We start from the raw sequence: 20,373 nt of genomic DNA, 5'->3' as shown, positions 1-20,373 counted from the left end.
AAATTAGATACCCAATAAGTATACATGACCAAACCGTTATTTTGCTGTACAAAAAGAATCAGACTCTGAAATATTGTACAATTAGCTTGTGAAGGAAATCAGAAATGCAGGTGGGCATAAATATAGGGATTGGGAATTCAATGTAATGGTTTTTAGTCATCTTCCAGAGTTCTTTCTCTGGATGTAGCTGGTTCAGTTCATTACTGCTCCATTGGACATGATTTGGTTGATCTCATTGCTGAGGATGGCCAGGTCCATCAGAACTGGTCATCATATAGTATTGTTGTTGAAGTATATGATGATCTCCTGGTCCTGCTCATTTCACTCAGCATCAGTTCATGTAAGTCTCTCCAGGCCTTTCTGAAATCATCCTGTTGGTCATTTCTTACAGAACAATAATATTCCATAATATTCATATAACACAATTTATTCAGCCATTCTCCAACTGATGGGCATCCACTCAGTTTCCAGTTTCTAGCCACTACAAAGAGGGCTGCCACAAACATTCATGCACATACAGGTCCCTTTCCCTTCTTTATGATCTCTTTGGGATATAAGCCCATTTTTTAAATGAGAAAATTGAGTCGAAGTGGTTTACCTGAGGCCATATAGGTAGCTCTGTTGGGATTTGAACACATTTTTGGAGTGTTTTTTCCGCTACACTTGAAGGATTTGGATCTAATTCTTTTTCATCTCTGGGTTCAGATTAAGAATGTGGAGAACTAAGTATTGTCTATAGTTATCTTTCCTCCTCCAGTTCTCATCATGTTGGGACAGGGGCATTTGCTCCTGTATAAAATGAGGGGATTATTGGGAAGACTGTATAACACAGAGTGTCATATTCCTTCCTTATTGTAGGCAAAACAGACTAGGGAAGATGTGTAACATGCTTAGAAGGGAATTGTTTTCCTTAGGCCATAGGTAATGCAGCATACCTCGCTACCTAACACTGGAAGATTCAATCCATAGATAGTCTAAGAGAGGTTAAATGTGTTTCCCAAAGTCGCATAGCTGATAAGAGTCCAGATTCAAAATCAGATCCTCTGAATTGAAATCTAGTGATTTTTGCTACCAAAGCATGCAGTCTCTTGACTCCTGTTTGGGGTCTTGAGGAGACCATTAAGAGCCAATTGAAGATGAAGTGAGACTGTAGGCCAAGATGGGGGAAGAGTGAGCTCACATTGCTGATACCTGTTTCTGGGGCTTTAGGCACTGGGAAGACGATGGTCGGGGTCCATATTGTATACTGGTTCCATAAGCTAAACCAGGAGAAGCCTGAAACTGCTCCGCTGCCCTTGAGAGGGGAGAAGAAAGACAAAGGGGAGAAGTGCATCCTATATTGTGGGCCATCCAACAAATCTGTTGATGTTGTTTCAGGTAAGTTGATTCAGCCATTTAGCAGGAAATATTTGCCTTCAGTTTTTCTTTCTACAATGGGTAGCTCAATATCTTCCATCTTATTTTGTCCTTAGGCAGATACAGGGTTAATATCTTCATCTGACACTTGGTGGAGTAAGTGATAGGTTAGGTATCTCCTTACTTAGGGTTAAGGGCTAAGAAAGATCATACACTAATATCAGTCTTTTTTCCCAGAAATCCTCCTTCAGTGGAAGGAGGAACTCAGACCATTGCAAGTATATAGTGAACAGATGGAGGCCATGGAATTCCCTGTACCTGGGAGCTATAGAAATATGTTTCGCAAAAATCTCCGGGAAGGGAAGACAAAACCTGAGCTCAGGTAGGAAGAGTATCTTGTGTAAACCATGCTAATACATAGAATAATATGTTTCTCTCTCCTAATGTGCCGCTGAGTGCATTTGTGTATAAATATATGAGTCTTCTCCCTACTCCCACTCTTTTCCCTATCTTGATGTCTGTATGTTACATGAGCAGTGGTGGGAACCAAGTTGGTGATCAGGTTGGATTTGGGTAGAGGTCTAGACTTGTTCACAGGGCATGGCATGAGTGGAATGGTCTGCCTAGATCCACAGGAACCCAATCCTGAGCAGTAGACTTGGTGCCTCAGTATGGTTACTTTGGCTCAGAATAAGATAAGGTAGGAAGAGATGGAGCACAGAAACTGAATCACAACCTCCCTCCTCAGACAGATCATCCTTCATCATCGTATCCGGATGCCGTCCAATCCATATGCTCGCAAGATTATGGAATTTGATACCAGAGTGAAGATGGGGGATCAGTTTTCAGAGGAAGAGATTGAACTGTGAGTAGCTCCTGGGGAAGAGTTGGGAAAGAAGTGTTTCTGAAGGCCTGACTGGAAACTCTAGAGAGTCTGATAATGGTGTGTGTGTGTGTGTGTGTGTGTGTGTGTGTGGGTGTGTGGTGTGTTGTGTTTTGGGGTGGGGATCGATGTGTTGAGAAAAGAGGCAGAGTGAAAATCTAATCAGAAAAGCTTTAAATGTTCTGGAGCAGGAGGGTACATAAATGTATCAATCTGCTTTCCAGGTTCTAGAATAGTCACTTTGTTACTGTACTGGTGATAGATGGAGACATTCTGTAACAATTACAATTGTGTCATACCTGATGGAGCTAGACATTCTAGAATATGACCCCTGATCTTTTTGAATAGCAGGTTGTTTCTTTTTACTTCTTTTATTTTTAAATAGTATTTTATTTTTCCAAATATATGCAAAAATAGTTTTCAACATTCACCTCTGCAAAACCTTGTGTTCCAAAATTTTCTCCTTCCTTCCCCATCTCTTCCCTCCTCGAGACAACAGGCAATCTGATATAGGTTAAATATGGCATATTATTTCTTTAAAAAAAATTTCCCAATATACTCCTCTCCCCTCCCTCCCCTCCCATGAACCTGGAGATCCTCTCTTTATAATAAATAATTTTAAAAGGAAGAAAAAGTTCTGAGACATACTAGTCAGTATATTAAGTCTAATAGAGTATCCATATATATACCCCCAAAGAAAAGAGGGACAGGTGCATTCTTATCTCTTCCTTGGTGTCAAACTTGATAATTATAGTTACACAGTGTTCAGTTTAGATTTTTCTGTCCCTGTTTACATTATTGTTGTCATTTCTAGTTCTGCTTACTTCACTTTGTATCAATTGTAAACATCCCATATTTCTCTTCATCTTGGTTCAGCATATATTCTATTACATTCATGTATATACTTCTTCTCAGTAAATGGGCATCTTATATATTACAAAAAGTATTGCTATAAATATTTTGGTATTTATGAGGTTTCTCTATCTTTTCTATATATTTTCTCCCTCCTGTCCAACCTTTCACCACCCCACCACTGGAGAAAAAGAACAACAAAAGGCATATAACAAAAATGCATAGTCATACATTAGGTTCATGTTTCTTAATGTTGGTGTTTCCCTCTAGCTCTTTTTGACTCTTTTAAAAATTTAATTTCAATGTCAGCTTATTTATATTTTTTAAAAATTGATTTGTGAATTTATGAATCATGTTGGAAGAGAAAATTCAGAGCAAAAAGGAAAAACCATGGGAGAGGGAAAAAAACAGAAAAAAGAAGTGAACAAAATATGTTGATTTACATTCAATCTTTATAGTTCTTTTTCTGGATGCAAATAACATTTTCTGTCCAAAGTCTACTGGGATTGCTTTGGATCACTGAACCACTGAGAATAACCAAGTCTTTCATATTGATCATTGCACATTCTTGCTGTTATTGTATACAGTGCATTATTCTGCTTATTGATGTTCTCAGTATCAGTCTGTGTAAATCTTTCCAGGTCTTTCTAAAACCACCTCGTTCATCATTTTTAATAGAACAATAATATTCCATTACTTTCATATACCACAACTTATTTAACCATTCCCCAATTGATGGCCATCTACTCATTTTTCAATTCTTTGCTACCACAAAAAGAGCTGCTACAAATATTTTTTCATATGTGGATCCTTTTCCTTTCTTTATGATTTCTTTGAGATACAGACCCAAGAGTGGCAATGCTGGGTCAAAGGGTATACACAGTTTGATAGCCCTTTGATCATAGTTCCAGATTACTCTCCAGAATGTTTGGATCATTTCACAATTCCACCAAGGATGCATTAGTTTTCCACATCCCCTTCAACATTTATCATCATCTTTTCCTGTCATTTTAGCTAATCTGAGAGGTGTGAACTGGTATCTCAGATTTGTTTTAATTTGCATTTCTCTAATCAATAATTTAGAGCATTTTTTTCATATGGCTATAGATGGCTTTAATTTCATTGTCTGAAAATTATCTGTTCACCATGTCCTTTGATCTTTTATCAATTGGGGATGACTTGTATTCGTATAAATTTGACACAGGTGTTTAATATTTTTTAGAAATGAGACCTTTATTAGAAATACTGGCTGTAAAAATTTTTCCCCTAGCTTTGTACTTCCCTTTTAATCTTGTTTCTGTTGATTTTGTTTGTGCAAAAGCTTTTTAATTTAATCTAATCAAAGCTGTCCATTTTGCCTTTTATAATGTTCTCTAGTTCTTCTTTGGTCATCAATTTCTCCCTTCTCCAACAATCTGATAAGTAAATTATCTCTTGCTCTCCTAATTTGTTTATAGTATCATTCTTTATGCCCAAATCATGTACCCATTTTGACCTTATTTTGGTATGTGGTATGAGATATAGATCTATGCTGAATTTCTGACATATTGTTTTTCAGTTTTCCCAGCAATTTTTGTCAAATAGTGAGTTCTTATTCCAGAAATTGGAGTTTGGGGGTTTCTAGATTACTATAACCCTGGTTATTGTGTTGTGTATATTTTATCTATTTCACTGATCTACCACTCTGTTTCTTAGCTAGTACCAAATGGTTTTGATGACTGCTGCTTTATAATATAGGTTTAGGTTTGGTACTGCTAAGCCATCATCCTTTGAATTTTTTCCCCATTAATTCCCTTAATATTCTTGACCTTTTGTTCTTTGAGATGAATTTTGTTATTATTTCTTCTAGTTCTATAAAATAAGTTTTTGGCAGTTTGATTGGTATGGCATCGAACAAGTAGACCAGTTTAGACGGAATTGTCATTTTTATTATATTAGCTCAGCCTTGCCATGAATTCTTGATTCTTTTTGATTTCTTTTATTTGACTTCTCAGATATAAGTCCATCACCACGACGGCCCGGAAATATGAACTAAGCAACCATGACATAATCCTCTGTACTTGCTCCTGTTCAGCCTCCTCCATTCTCACCAAACAACTCAATGTCAAACAAATTCTCATTGATGAAGCTGGCATGTCCACAGAGCCTGAAAGCCTCATCCCCCTTGTTAACTTTCCCCGGGCTGAGAAGGTGAGATAGTGCCCATCTTAATTTTCCCATTTTTCTGGCCTATTTTTCCTTTGGAGTAATGAGGGAGTAGAGCAAGTGAAATAGTTGGAATAATATCTGGTACAAAGAGTTATTGCATGTACCTCCAGTGCCTGATCTTTCTTGGTCCAAAAAAGAGACCTAGGAATTAGATACAATTAGGAGGAGTAATGAGGTCAAGATGTCTAAAAGGGATATAAGTCAAAGGCTGGAGACCCTGCCCGTGTTTATCTCTAGGCCTGGATGAAACTCTTTCCTATTTGGGTTCCAGGTGGTGTTGCTAGGGGACCACAAACAGCTTCAGCCTTTTGTAAAGAATGATCACTGTCAAAACCTGGGCTTGGAGAAGTCCCTCTTCGAGCGTTACCATCGTCAAGCCTGGATGCTGGACACACAGTATCGAATGGTGAGAGGCCCGATCCCTTTCTTTTTCTTTTTCCTATTCCTTTAATACTTTACTCCCCAAACCCCTCCTCACCCACAAAAAAACAAATTTATACCAGTAGGTATCTTCATACACATAGGCACATGCATACAGTGAGAGGTAACGATTAAATGACTGAGGAAACAAAGGTTCAAGTTTCCAAGGATTTTGATTTATTATTATTGCTAAGCAATGCATAGCAATTGCACAACAAATGGAGATCAGACCTCCTCAACTTAGGACTGGTTCTGAATAGAGGAGGAGATGGATTTTTATGTATTAAAAACAAATAAAACTAATTAATTAAAAAGAAACAATACAGCATTAAGTTATCTGCTTTCTAATTGAATGAAAAATTAAGGACTTTCCAAGTTGTGAGGGGGAAAGGTAACAGTTGCAATTCTCTAAATTCAAAAAAGAGGTAAATCCTTCCTCCCAAGTATCTGTAAACAATCAAAGGAACACGGAAATAATAACTTATTGATAAGTTTGGGGCCAATCATCCGATAAAATACACAGATTGCTTGAGTTGTACAATTGTAAGAAAACTCTTCATGTCAATCTTTGGATCTGACTGGATTTCTGATCAACATAACCTTAATTATAGTCCTTATATTAGTTATGATCCTAAGAGACCCTTAGTTAAGGGTCTCTAAACAACAGGTAGAGGTAGTCCAGCTTCCCAGTCACAAAGAACTAAGTTCAAACAATTCAGTAATGTTTTCCCTAATTCTCCCAGTTGAATAAAGTTTTCTCACAAGACAGAAATTGGATTAGACCCATAATTGACCCATAAAGCTAGTTCCAGAAACAAGATGGAGTCAATGTGGTTCACTCATTTCCCACAATTAACCACTTTCTCTTTTGATTCCTTCAATTTTCCCAATATACATATTTATATATATACCCAGTTGCTTCACAAATACCTATAAATACAGCCACATATACACAATCATACCCACATTCCTACATTTATACATATGAACATAGAGATGCTCTTATAGATAAAAAGTTATTTGCGTATACAATAACAGGAACTAATACACTCATAGACACACAAAGTACACACACACATCCTTCCCCTTAAATATATAGACAGATATAAAACTTATTCTGTATGCATTGCATGCTAGATATATGCAGAGATATATATATATAGCCACTGACCCATTTCCTACTACAAATACAGATACCCCTATAGATGTGCTCTTTCACACAATCCAATTTCCACTTTTTGAATCATTGGTCACATGGCAACAAAGGGCCATTTAGCTTTCTTGAGGTCACAGTGACAGATCAGTAGGAGGAATCACCTGGGAAAAAGAGGATCTATGAATAGAATTAGGTTATTTCCCAATTACTGGAAGAAAAGATCTTTGATTAGGAGGGCTTGATTTGCCCTGTAAAAGGCCTTGTGACTGAAGGAGAAAAGGATGTTAGATGAAACTCTTTAGACCAATGAAATCTTGGGTCTGATTAATAAACTAAGAGGGGAAAAAAAGAGGAAAAGATATGGAGGAAAAAAGAGGGAGGGAGAAGACAGTTGAGAATAGTGTAGAAGGAAATGAGAGACACAGAGGGAGTGAGGGAGGAAGCAGTTCAATTGAACAAATATTTGTTAAATGTCTACAGATGCCTGATACTGTCTATTCACTGAGGAAATCAAGCCAAAGGTTAGATAGTTCCTTCCTATAGGAGAAATAGGAAGTAGAGTAGGGAGCAATAAAGAGAAAGAAAGAATGACAGAGAAGACATAAGAGGAGAAAAAGACAGAAGAGAGCAAGAAAGTTAAAGAGAAGGCAAGAAGAAGGGTTGGAAGGAGAGAGAAGCTCGGGAGGTCTTGAGACAGTAGTCTCAAAATGGAGGTCATATATCTTGCAATTTACTTGAGCTGTGGTCTTCTGTTGGTCCTCTGGCAGTTGTTACCTATTGTTTTTTGAAATGCTTATTAACAGATAAACCACCTAAGTTATAACTTTTTCCCTTTAACTTTGAGGTCTGTGTTCCTCAGTCATATGACTGGTGCTATGTTGTATTGTTGTATGAATATAGTGAAAAAGAAAAATCTGATAAAGATATGGAAGACGTGAATAGGGCATTTGACCAAGCAGAGGTGGCTTGAAAATTTCTAATTAAGTCTGTTCAAAGAGCCATCAGGGTGAACATTTTGAAATATTGAATCATTGGTAACATTGATTGTGCCATAAGGAATGGATCTTCTCCACATTTAATATATTCTCCTGAAGCCAAGTTGGTTATCTGATGTTGTCTTGACTTTTCTGCCCATTTATAACCTCTTGATTAACAAATTCCTATACCTTGGAATGATAGTTAACCAAGTTATATTAAATATTTGCACTATGCAAAAGGCTGAAGATACAAAGAAAGGCAAAATGGATTGTTTTATTTGTTCCAACTCCATCTGTTTCTTGCCCCTAATAGCACAAGGACATCTGCAAATTCCCTTCCAAAGAATTTTATGACAATAAATTAAAGACTAGCATGGAACTAAGGCGAACGCCAAGTGTCTTCAGCCACCAAGATCAAGAAAGCTGTCCCATCATCTTTGGCTATGTCCAGGGAGAAGAGAAGAGTCTGGTAGTCTCCACAGATGAAGGAAATGAAAACTCCAAAGCTAACCAAGATGAAGTGGAGCAGGTGGTAAGTGCTCAAGTCAAAGCTGGGAGGTGGGGGACACCTTGAAGGACTGGAGAATTTTCCAGGTACAAGAGCCTAGTAGTGAGCATTGTGAATCACAGAGTTCAGGGATTGGAAGGGACCATGTCACTGAAATGCTGTTGTGAACTTTTCAAACATTCTCTCAAAACAAAAACAACAACCCAAAATTTTCTTCTTTTGTCTGGGGAGAGTCTGTCCCCTTATCAACTGCCTCAGCAGCCTGGGGCTCTGTAACAGAACTGGTAGAGGGGATCCACACTGCACATCCCAAGATCATAGTCTCAGTGGAAAGACCCTCACAAGTCATCAAATTTACTCCAAACCTTTACCAAGTAAGAATCTCCTTTAAAACTGTCTTGACAATCATTATCTAGCTTTTGCTTAAAATCTTTTAACAATGAGCCATAATTTCTCTTGAGACAATTCTTTCCCCATTTTGGAGGGAAATTATTAATATTACTGTTAAAAAGTTATTTTGTCACCTTTTAAAAAATGTTTTATTGATTCTTTTTTCCTTTATATCACAGTCTTTTCTGGAAATTCTGGAAAGATTTTTATGACAATAAATTAAAGATTAGTGTGGATCTAAGGTGAATGCCAATTTTATTCAGCTACCAAGATCAAGAAAGCTAGCCTAGTCAATTTCCCTCCAAAATGAGAAAAGAATTGTTACGTATCTTTGGCTATGTTCTGGGAGAAGAGAATTCTTCAAATTCATATTTCAGCTAGGTGATGTAGTAGATAAAATCTGGAGCCTGAACTCAGGAAGATTAGAGTTTAAATCCAGCCTTGGATATTTCCCTGGCTATCACTTAACTTCTGTTTGCCTCAGTTTCCTCAACTGTAAAATAGCACCTACCTCCCAGGATTGTTGTGAGGTAATGAAATAATAATTATAAAGCACTTAGGGTATAGTTCATGGCACATAGTAGTGACTATGTAAATGTTACATGCTATTATTTAATAGCATTTCCTCTTTTCCAACCTGAATCCTCCCTTGTAATAGAGAAAATGTATAAAGCAAAAACATCCAGTACAATGATTACATCTGGCCCAATATTCATCATTATGCTCTAAAATATTAATATATTTCTGCCATGAGGAAAGAGGCATATTTCATTATTTATTTTTATAATTATTTTTCAATTAGTTCCTTTATTTTCTTTTTAAAATTTTAAATATATTTTTATTTTTCCCAATTACATGTAAAATAATTTATTTACTTTGTTTTTAAAACTGTGAGTTTCAGATTCTCTCCTTTCTCCTCATCTCCACCTGCATTGAGAAGGCACATGTGAAGTTATGCAAAACATTTCCATAAAAGTCATGTTGTGAAAAAACCTTAATACAAATTTTAAAAAGTGTATTCAGATACAATCCTGTATCCATCAATATGGGAGGTATTACACATAATTACATAAATTACATAAGCACATAGTAATATAACACAGGCTAATAGTGATGTAACAAATAACATGAATCAACATGAGGAATTATACATGTCCATAAGTCCTAGAAATAGTCCAAAAGAAATCTATTGTCCATTAGTTCATGTGCCAGGATTCCAATAACTCCTGCAAGTTTTGAAGTCCTGCAATAGTCTCATCAACAATTTTTCATCTCAGGAATCCAGTGATTCCTGCTGGTTTTCAAGTCCTGCAACAGTCTTATCTTGTGTTGGAAATCCATTGATTCCTGATGGTTTTCAAGTCCTGAAACAGTCTTTATCAACAAATTTTCATCTCAAGGAATCCAATGATTCCTGCTAGTTTTCAAGTCCTGTAACAGGATATTCAGATACAATCAGTTCTTTCTCTGGATATGGATACCATTTTTCATCATGAATCCTTCAGAGTAGTCTTGGATCATTGTATTGCTGAGAATAACAAAGTCATTTATAGCTGACCATCACACAACATTGCCATTACTTTCTACACAGTACATTTCACTATGCTTGAGTTCATGGAGGACTTTCCAGGTTTTTTGAGAGCATCCTGCTCATCATTTCATATAGAACAATAATATTCCATTATAACCACATACCACAATATATTCAACCATTTCCCAGTTGATGGACATCCCCTCAATTTCTGATTGTTTGGCCTGAGAAAAGAACTGCTATAAATATTTTGTGTACATATAAGTCCTTTTCCTTTTTTAAAAAAATATCTTTTGGGATTCATGTCAAATATTGTTAGGTCAAAGTCTAATTTTATAGCCCTTTGGACTTAGTTCGTATCTTTTGATCATTTATCAATTGGGGAATGGCTTTTATTTTTTTTTAATATAAATTTGATTCCATTCCCTATATATATTTGTTTTTGTTTTTGTTTTAATTTTTTAAAAAGATTAAAAAAAATAAAAATAAAAATTATTGGTCTACATAAAAGCCCTAATCAAAAAAAATCAAAAAAAAAAAAAAAAAAAAAAAACAAGCCTGGACATCATCTTTGAAGAAATTATCAAAGAAAACTGTCCTGATATTCTAGAACCAGAGGGCAAAATAGAATTTGAAGAATCTACCAATCACCTCCTGAAAGAGACGCCAAAATGAAAACTCTTGAGCCAATTTCTAGACCTCCTAAGTCAAGGAGAAAATATTGCAAGTATACAGAAAGAAACAATTCAAGTATAGTGGAACCACAGTCAGAATGACATAAGATTTAGCAGCTTCTATATTAAAGGATTGCGGGGGCTTTGATATATATATATATATATCAGAGAAACTTGCTCCAAATTTTTTTCTCAGTTACTATTGTTAACTGCATTTTCCCTATTTATTCTATTCTCTCCTTTTACTCTGACCTTTCTCAAAAATATTTTGCTTCTCCTTAAAGGATAAGCCTTCTCTTATCCCCTTCCCTTCCTATTTTCCTGCAGGCTAATATAGATTTCTATACTCATATTGTGTACGTATGTTATTTCCTCTTTGAGCCAATTCTGATGAGATTAAAGTTCACTCATTCCTCCTTCTTTGCCCTCTCCTTCTTCCCTTCCATGGCAAAAGCTTTTTCTTGCCTCTTTTAAGGCAGATAATTTATACCACACCTCTTCCTGTCCTATTCTTCTACCCTTTGATTTTATTTTTTTAGATTTTATCCCTTTATATCCAATTCATGCCTATGCCTTCTGAATTTATGTACCCCTAACTGTGATAATAATGAGATTGTTCTTATGAGTTATAAGTATCATCTTCCATGTAGGAATATAAACAGATAAACCTTATTAAGTCCCTTATATTCCTTTCCTGATTACCTCCTTATGCTTCTCCTGAGTCCTGTATTTGAAAATAAAATTTTCTATTTATCTCTGGTTTTTTCTTTTCTTTTTAAAAATAATCATAGCTTTTTATTTTCAAGCATATGCAAAGATAGTTTTATTTCTTTTTTTAAAAAGCTTTTTATTTTCAAAACATATGCATAGTTTTCAGCATTTACCCTTGCAAACCTTGTGTTCCAAATTTTCTCCTTCCACCTCCACCCTCCCTCTCTCCTAGACAGCTAGTAATCCAACATAGGTTAAACATGTGCAATTCTCAACAATTTCTACATTTACCATACTGCTCAAGAAAAATCAAATCAAAAGGGAAAAAATGAGAAGAAAAAAAAACCAAGCAAGCAAACAGCAATAACAAAAAAAAAAAAGATGAAAATCCCATGCTGTGAACCACATTTGGTCTCCATAGTCCTCTCTCTAAATGTGAATAGCTTTTTTTCATCACAAGTCTATTGGAATTGCCTTGAATCACCTCACTGTTGAAAAGAACCAAATTCATCACAGTTGATTACCACATAATTTTGTTGCTGTGCACAATGTTCTCTTGGTTCTACTCACTTCACTTAGCATCAGTTCATGTCAAATCTTTCCAGGCTTTTCTGAAATCAGCATGCTCATCATTTCTTATAGAACAATAATATTCCATTATATTCGTATAACATAACTTATTCAGCCATTCCCCAACTGATGGGCATCCACTCAATTTCTAGTTTCTTGCCATTATAAAAAAGATAGCTCTGGTCTTTTCATCACAAATGCTTGAAAGTCTTTTATTTCATTGAATATCCACCTTTTCCTCTGAAGGATTTTATCAGTTTTTCTGGGTAGATGATTCTTGGTTGTAATCCTAGCTCCATTGCTCTCTTGAATTTCACATTAAAGTAACTGAGAAAAAAATTTGGAGCAAGTTTCTCTGATATATATATATATATATCAAAGCCCCCGCAATCCTTTAATATAGAAGCTGCTAAATCTTATGTCATTCTGACTGTGGTTCCACTATACTTGAATTGTTTCTTTCTGTATACTTGCAATATTTTCTCCTTGACTTAGGAGGTCTAGAAATTGGCTCAAGAGTTTTCATTTTGGCGTCTCTTTCAGGAGGTGATTGGTAGATTCTTCAAATTCTATTTTGCCCTCTGGTTCTAGAATATCAGGACAGTTTTCTTTGATAATTTCTTCAAAGATGATGTCCAGGCTTTTTTTTTTTTTTTTTTTTTTTTTGATTTTTTTTGATTAGGGCTTTTATGTAGACCAATAATTTTTATTTTTATTTTTTTTAATCTTTTTAAAAAATTAAAACAAAAACAAAAACAAAAAAGAAATATAAAACAAAATAAAGCAAAACAACAGAGAACACTGTCATGTGTCCAGCAGAATATCAAGGAGGATTCAAAATATACAACAAATTACCAGTTCAAGAAAATATATATGTATGTATGTATAAGAAATTATATTCATGAATGTTCATTTTTTCTTTACTTCCTCATAAACTGTTCTTTGGTTCTCTGCTGCACACCTTATTTACTTGATTCCCCCCCCCCTTTCATCCCCACTACCACCCCAAGCAAGCTACAGTTCAGATATATATATATATACCTCTGTAGATATATACACACATACATACACACACTTCCTCACAAATAACCCCCCCCACACACAAATACATACACATTAGACCAATAATTTTAAAATTATCTCTCCTGGATCTATTTTCCAGGTCATTTGATATTTCACATTGTTTTCTATTTTTTCATTATTGTTTCTTGATTTCTCATCAAGTCATTCCTGTCCAGTACTAATTTTCAGAGAATTAGGCAACATGATTTCTTAAGTAAGCTTTTGTACCTCCTTTCTCATTTGGCTAATTTTGTTTTTTAAAGTATTCTTCTCCTCATTTGCTTTTTGTAATTCTTTTGCACCATTCTCAATTCTTTTCCCAATTTTTTCCTCTCTCTTTTTTACTTGCTTTTCAAAATTCTTTTTGAGCTCTTTTTTAGCCTGTGATCCATTCTTATTTTTCTTGGAGGCTTTGGTTGTAGGAGCTTTAACTTTGTTCTCTTCTTCAGAGTGTATATTTTGATTTTCCTTGCCACCATAGTAGCTTTTTATGGTGAGAATCTTTTTCTCTTTATTTTCCCAGTCTATTACTTGGCTTTTAACTCTTTGTTAGAGTAGGACTCCATTCTAGAGTAGAGGATGCATTGTCCCAAGCTTTAGGGATTTTCAGAGAGTCTTCTAAGAATTTGACCGCATTCTTTTCTGGCCTGGAACTGTGAGGAGTGTCCCTGCTCTACTGTGGCTCTAAGTTCTAAAGCAAAAGAGAATTAATAAAGAGACTTCCTGTGATTTGAGGCCTCTGGAAGCTGATGCCACCACCAACACTCATGCTCAATTCTGGTTTGTTGGTTTCCCAAGGCCCTCTCACCTTACTGTCAACCCTTTCCTGCTGACCTGTTGAATTTTTGGCTGGAAAAAGTGCTCTGTTCTTTTTTGTGTGTTCTGACTCTCTAAAAATTGTTTAGAGCCATTATTTAAGGAACTGGGAGGATTTTGGCGGAAGACTCAGTGAATCCCAGCCTTTACTCTACCATTTTGGTTCTGCCTGTCAGTTGTTTTCTTTTCTTTACACTTTACAACTCACATTTCACAGTTCAGTTATCCTTTACAACTGTTGTGGTGATTATTTATATTTTTCAGTTTATTACTTCTGTATTGCTCTATCTCAATTCATACAAAACTTCCTTGATTCTCTGAATTAGACATTTTTTAACTACACAGTAACATTCAGGTACATTTACATGTCAGTTTTTTTCAACAATTATCTAGTTGATCAGTTACTACTTAGTTTACTCTTTGCCAACTCATTCCAATTTTGGACAATGTTAGATATGAAGAAGGTCTACCTTACTGAACAAAACTTGGCTTATCAACCACTCATTGTCCTGCTCTCTGGAATCTAGCAGATCTAGATGAAATGTTGTGTATAAGATATAGTGAGTGAGCTTATTTGGTGAGAACAGATTAAAGATAATTCTTCAGCTGTGCTCTGGCCAGTGTAGAATGTAGTGGAACTCTTCCTTCATTTTGCATAATGTGTAGACACATTGTTATGCTGTACCTCTACCTAAGATTTCTCATGTTAGTTTTTTGGTCGTCCTCTTGAGAAGGAGCATGATATGGTAGATAGAGCATTGAAATTGCATTTCAAATCCTTCTTTAGACAGTTATTAGATATTTTATATGCTGCATAAGTAACTTAACCTCTCTAGGATTCAGTTTTTTAATCTGTAAAAATGAGAGGTTTGGATGTGGTGGCCTCTTAAAGTCCCCTCTATCTTTGAATCTCTGATTCTGTGATGTCATATAATTTATTATGAATATGTAAGAGATGTTATAGACCAACATCCTAGAATTTAGAAACTGATTTTCAAAAAATGATTCAGGCAGATATCAAAGCTATCTTTAGTCATTTAAAAAATATTCTAAGTCACTGTTGATTAGAAAAAAAGCAGATTAAAATAACTGAGATATTGCCTCATACCTATCAGATTGATCAATATGATAGAAAAAGTAAAGTGATAAATGTTGGAGGGGAGATGGGAAAACTGGAACACCAATGCACTGTTGTTGAAGTTGTGAAGTAATCCAGCCATTCTGAGAACAATTTGGAACTATTTAAAGGGCTGTAAAACCATGTATATCCTTTGACCCGGGAATAACATTACTATATCCCAAAGAGATTAGGGGAAAAAAAGAAAATGACCTATTGTACAAGGATATTTATATCATCTTTTTTTGTGGTGACTAAGAATTGGAAATTGAAGGGAGTGCACAGTTGTGATATATGTGATATGGAATACTATTATGCTGCAAGAAATGATGAGCAGGATGATTTCAGAAAAATCTGGAACAACTTACATGAACTGATGTGGAGTGAAGTGAGCAGAATTAGGAGAACATTTTACAGAGTAACAGCAATATTGTATGATGAAAACTGTGAATGTTGCAGCTATTCTCAGCAATACAGTGATCCAAAATAATCCCAAAGAACTCCTGATAAAATGTTATCTGCATCCAGATAAAAAATTGATATAAGATTGAAGCATATTATTTCTGTCTGTCTGTCTGTATCTCTGTCTTTTCTTTTCTTTCACAAAATGACTAATATGTTAGTATTTTACATGCTTGCACATATACATCCTATCTAAGATTGCTTACTGTCTCAGGGAGGGGAGGAAATAGGGATAGAATTTTAAACTCCAAATTAAAAAAAAAGTGAAAATCATTTTTACATACAATTGGGGAAAAATAAAATATTATTTTAAAATATGATTTGGCCATTATATTTTTGGCACAATAGATTGACAGATTCATTGAGATGGATTTTTGCCTAGAACAGGATTACTCTCATATTGCACTCTGAACTTTTCTGTGATTCCTGTGTTGACAGATTCGAATAGCAAAGCAGCTGACCTTGGATAGGACCATCAAACCCAAGGACATTGCAATCCTCAGCCCATACAATGCCCAGGTATCAGAGATCAACAAGAGACTATTAAAGGAGGGAATTACTGGAGTGACTGTCTCCTCCATCAAGAAGAGCCAAGGTGAACCTTAAACCTGGTAGAAAACGGGAAATGCTATTTAGTCTGTTTTGAGTTGTGTTGCTAGAGTACTCAATAGAGTACTCTTCAATTAGGGAGAACTCCTTGAAAGAAGTAAAATAGAAATAGGACTTTCTGAACTTTTAAATTGACTGGGGAGGAAAATGGAAGAAGAGAGTGGAAATAGTTTTGGTGGGAGGTAAAGTAAGAGCTTTAAGTAATTCAAAAGAGAGGGTAATCAGGGTAAAACTCAACTGAGTAGGACTGAGATAGGAAGTAAGGATAAAATTTGAAACTATATTTTTTAAAAAACAAAAAAAAACATTTTACATATAACTGGGGAAAATAAAATATCATTTAAAAATATGATGCTTAGATGTCACTCCTGTGTCTTGATTTCATCTCTTAGGAAGTGAGTGGCGATATGTCATTCTAAGCACAGTCCGCTCCTGCCCTCTTAGCGAAATTGATGGGAAGCCCACCAAAAGCTGGCTGAAGAAACACCTGGGTTTTGTCAGTGACCCACATCAGGTCAATGTGGGGATCACTCGGGCCCAAGAGGGGCTCTGCATCATTGGTGAGTTGGGACAGGATTTCTCTGAGGAAGTGCCCATGGAGAGGGCTGTGATACACAGAGTGGAGGGAGGAGAAGGTAGGAAATAAAATGGGATTCCACTAACTGACTTTTCACAAGCATAGTGGAACAGCAGTGACCAGAATCTTGGACATTCAGGCCCATGGTCTAATCTGGGAAGAGAACTAGCTGATTTGAATATGATAGAGAAGAGTAGGAGAGAGGCTGAATGAAAACAGATTCATTTTGACTCATTGGTCCCAGGAGATGATGGAGGATTATATGGTAGAGACCTGATTCTTCAGTCTCTCTTCATTTAGGGTAGATATTTACAAAACTGGGTGATCAAAGATAATGGCTTCTCAGGGTCCCAATGTAGACATTAAATTGCCATGTTACTTTGGCCATTTAGTTCTTCTGGACCTCCATCTGTGCAATGGGGATGACATTTGCACTGCCTCCTTCATTGAAGGATAGGATAGAGAGAGGAAAGTGATGTATGAGGATCAAATGATATTATAAAGGTGACTCTATAAATGTAACTCTAAAATCTAGTATATCATTAAGGCTTCTAATTCCTCTTTCTTCCTCTGCAGGAAATCACTACCTCTTGAGTTGCTGTCCAATGTGGCATCGGCTCATTGATTTCTACACCAAGAAGGGATGCTGTGTCATGGCTTCCTCAGTGCAAGTGCGTCAGAGGCCAGCTATCTACCACTAAGATATAGTCCTCTTGGGCCATAAGGCTTATTTGTGCACTTAGAGGTGGATAGTCAATGGCCACCCCTTTCTCCCTCTCCCCCGATGGCTTTGCAATCTCTTTGAGACTTTTTTCTCTCCGACACCAGGAATGTCCAGCATCTTGAGTACTTTATTTTACAAAATGCCAATGAGAAAACAAAATTGACCAAAAATCCTCCCCTTTTTTCTGTCCCCTTTTCCTAGCCAAGGGAGCCTCATTTAGTGCATCCCCATGTGCCTTTTGTGACTGCAGCCAGTGGGGACTGATGGAATCTGGGGGAACTGCCTCTGATGTCTAGCTTACATGAACTCAATAGACCAAAGCAGACCAGGACCAAGCCTTCAGAGAGAACCAGCAATAACATGATCCTTTAGAAATTTTCTCTCCTCTCCTTACCCCCTGGAGAGAAGGAGGAAACTGTTATTATTTGAATAGAATAACCATTTGGCTTTTTAATCTTAGAGAAAAAGGATAAGAAGCAGGTTGAGTAGTAACCCATACTCTTCTTGCCCTATTTTAAGTGCTCTTAGTAAGAGTGTTCTGGCCAGATTGTTGACTGAGAAGCCTCCAGGTGCAGTGTAGCCTCTTCTCTGTCCAGGCAGAGTGAGGGGTCTGGGGAGGCCCAAGGGATTTCTGCTGTAAACCCAACTCTGGAGTTCATCCTTGGTGCTGTTCTGAGAAGATTCTGGGTGAAGCAAGAGAACCCTTAGAGAAGCTGCTTAAAAACAACCATTATTCCTGGACTGTTTTAAAAATTTAATTGTTGATCTGTGGCCATGATTTTGCTTGTCAGTGTTGTACATTGAATATGTTTTTTTGTTGTTGTGGTTTTTAAAATAGTCAGTTGGTATTGGCTAGAACGGGGAATATAGCAAGGATTCTGGCATCCAGGTTGAAGGGTGAGGTCACAGCAAATAAACTGACAGATCAGGGTGACCTTCCCCAGCTTTCTGGAGAGGATGGGCATTTATCCTTTAGCATACCATTGCCCCGGCCTAATAAGTAACTACATCCCATATATCTCGGTTAGCTTAAGACTGCTTCCACAACACCCTGGCTTGAGGTTTGGGGTTGGACAGCAGCATAAAACCAAATTCAAACCAACAAACTCTTGTTTGCACTAGCTATTTTGGGGGAAGCTCCTATTGTAATGTGAAGGGAGGAGATGTGCAATAATGCTGTCTTTGTCAGGTAGGGGGTGCAAGGCAAGGTAAGCCCAGGGCTGTGGAGGGCTGCCCAGAGAAGAGGCTGGAGCAGACTCAGCCCAAGTACCCCATGCTTAATAGCAGTAAGGATAGAAATGCTGCACTTGCCCCTATGGCTGTACCTCTGTTGCAGCCAAGATACCTCTGAGTCAGGGTCAGGCAAAGGGTGGGGATGGGGTGTGGTGGGGTGGGGAGGATGGATGCCTATAACCCCTCTTCCTGCTCCTCTGCAGTGAAGGCCTTGCTTTGCACATCTTATGTAGTCCTGCAGGCCAGGACTCAGCTCTCTCCAGGACTCTGTCTGTTTCAGGGCATCAGCTGCTGCTGTCTGGTCTTGAGCTTGCCTTTATGTCATATAAGCAAACCAATTTGCCCTCTTTAAAGAGGGAACAAAGAAGAAATCAGCCTATTGGCCTGGAGCCAGGGCTGGTCTCCATTGTAGGGACCACAGTGTATTTTGTGCAGAAATACTGTGTTGCCTGCTTCTTGGAAAACGTTTCTATCACTTGCTACCTTATGCATTCCACTGTGCCTGGCTCTCAGTGAGCAGGGCGGGTGGGAGGAAGGGAAGGAGAGAAGATTAAACGCTGGAATACTGTGTGTTTTTAACAGGACCCACCATCTGCCCAGACTAGGGGTACCCGGACTTAAGAGCTGAGGTCTCCCTTGATGAAATCTTTCACTAACTTGGGTACAGACGGCTATCAGCACAGGCTGCCTTTGAGCGTTCGTCTGACCTTTAGAGATTTCTCCATTTTTTCAGATTCTCTCAGACTGGGGGATCTAAATTCCTTCTATTCTGCCCTTTTCCACTCCACTCCCTTTCCCCCACCATGTAGCTCCTAGGAGAGGAGCCCTTAATTAGGGGCATGACATATGGGGGGAACAGAAGCAGGTGAGTCTAGCTTTTGAGCACTGCCTCTCAGGTTTCCTGTGAGCCACAGCACTGTGGCAAGCTCAGGGAATGGAGTTTCCTCCCTCCCCCTCACCTGCTGTCACCCTAGATCTTGGTGCAATAGTTCTTTTCTGCCAGCTCTTGAAGTTGCCACTGAGGTGGGGCAGATATGTATTTTAGGGCACACATTGCTGCAAGGTATGTTTTTTATGTGTTGCTGCAAAGTAGTTTCTACTGGCTTTTGCATTCCTTAAGGAAAGGACCTAATTGTCTGATTTGAATGTTTGACAAATCAAGGATATAGACTTCAACATTCCATTTTTTTATACCTAAGCTTGGACTATGCACTTGTATGATTTAATATTAAATTAATTTTATTATAACAGCAATACTCATGAATTGTAGTTTGATGTCTCAAGATAGTATTGTGTTTTGTGTATATGAAAATACTGGGAATGGTAGAGAATGAGATGTCTGCCCATGTGTGTGTTTGTATATGTGTGCACTTGTGTGTGATTGAGAGACAGAGTGCCTGTGAGTGAGTGAATGATTGAGGCTTAAACATTTTTAGAGGAAAAGGGGAGAGATGGAAAATGCCATCTATGTGCCCATAGGGGTCACCTATGTTAGATTTGAGAAATGAATTTGTTTTTATGGATATGTGTGTTGGGG

At 37.2% G+C, this 20,373-nt stretch overlaps 1 protein-coding gene across 2 annotated transcripts in view; it reads left to right on the top strand.

The window, feature by feature from the left end:
* Positions 1-20,090, top strand: part of HELZ2 (helicase with zinc finger 2) — a 40,814-nt gene extending 20,724 nt beyond the window's left edge. For both annotated transcript variants that reach the window (XM_012554098.3, XM_023494447.1), the window contains 9 exons: positions 1,210-1,377; positions 1,594-1,738; positions 2,105-2,221; positions 5,086-5,281; positions 5,571-5,705; positions 8,166-8,384; positions 16,132-16,288; positions 16,695-16,862; positions 17,456-20,090. In XM_012554098.3, coding sequence (XP_012409552.1) covers positions 1,210-1,377; positions 1,594-1,738; positions 2,105-2,221; positions 5,086-5,281; positions 5,571-5,705; positions 8,166-8,384; positions 16,132-16,288; positions 16,695-16,862; positions 17,456-17,580 — 1,430 coding nt within the window. In that variant the 3' untranslated portion in view covers positions 17,581-20,090. The remainder of the gene's footprint in view (positions 1-1,209; positions 1,378-1,593; positions 1,739-2,104; positions 2,222-5,085; positions 5,282-5,570; positions 5,706-8,165; positions 8,385-16,131; positions 16,289-16,694; positions 16,863-17,455) is intronic.
* Positions 20,091-20,373: the final 283 nt, after the last annotated feature.

The sequence above is a fragment of the Sarcophilus harrisii genome, chromosome 2, assembly GCF_902635505.1.
Source record: "Sarcophilus harrisii chromosome 2, mSarHar1.11, whole genome shotgun sequence".
Lineage (NCBI taxonomy): Eukaryota > Metazoa > Chordata > Mammalia > Dasyuromorphia > Dasyuridae > Sarcophilus > Sarcophilus harrisii.
The sequence above is the reverse complement of the archived record's forward strand: the minus strand, read 5'-3'. Positions and strand labels throughout refer to the sequence as shown.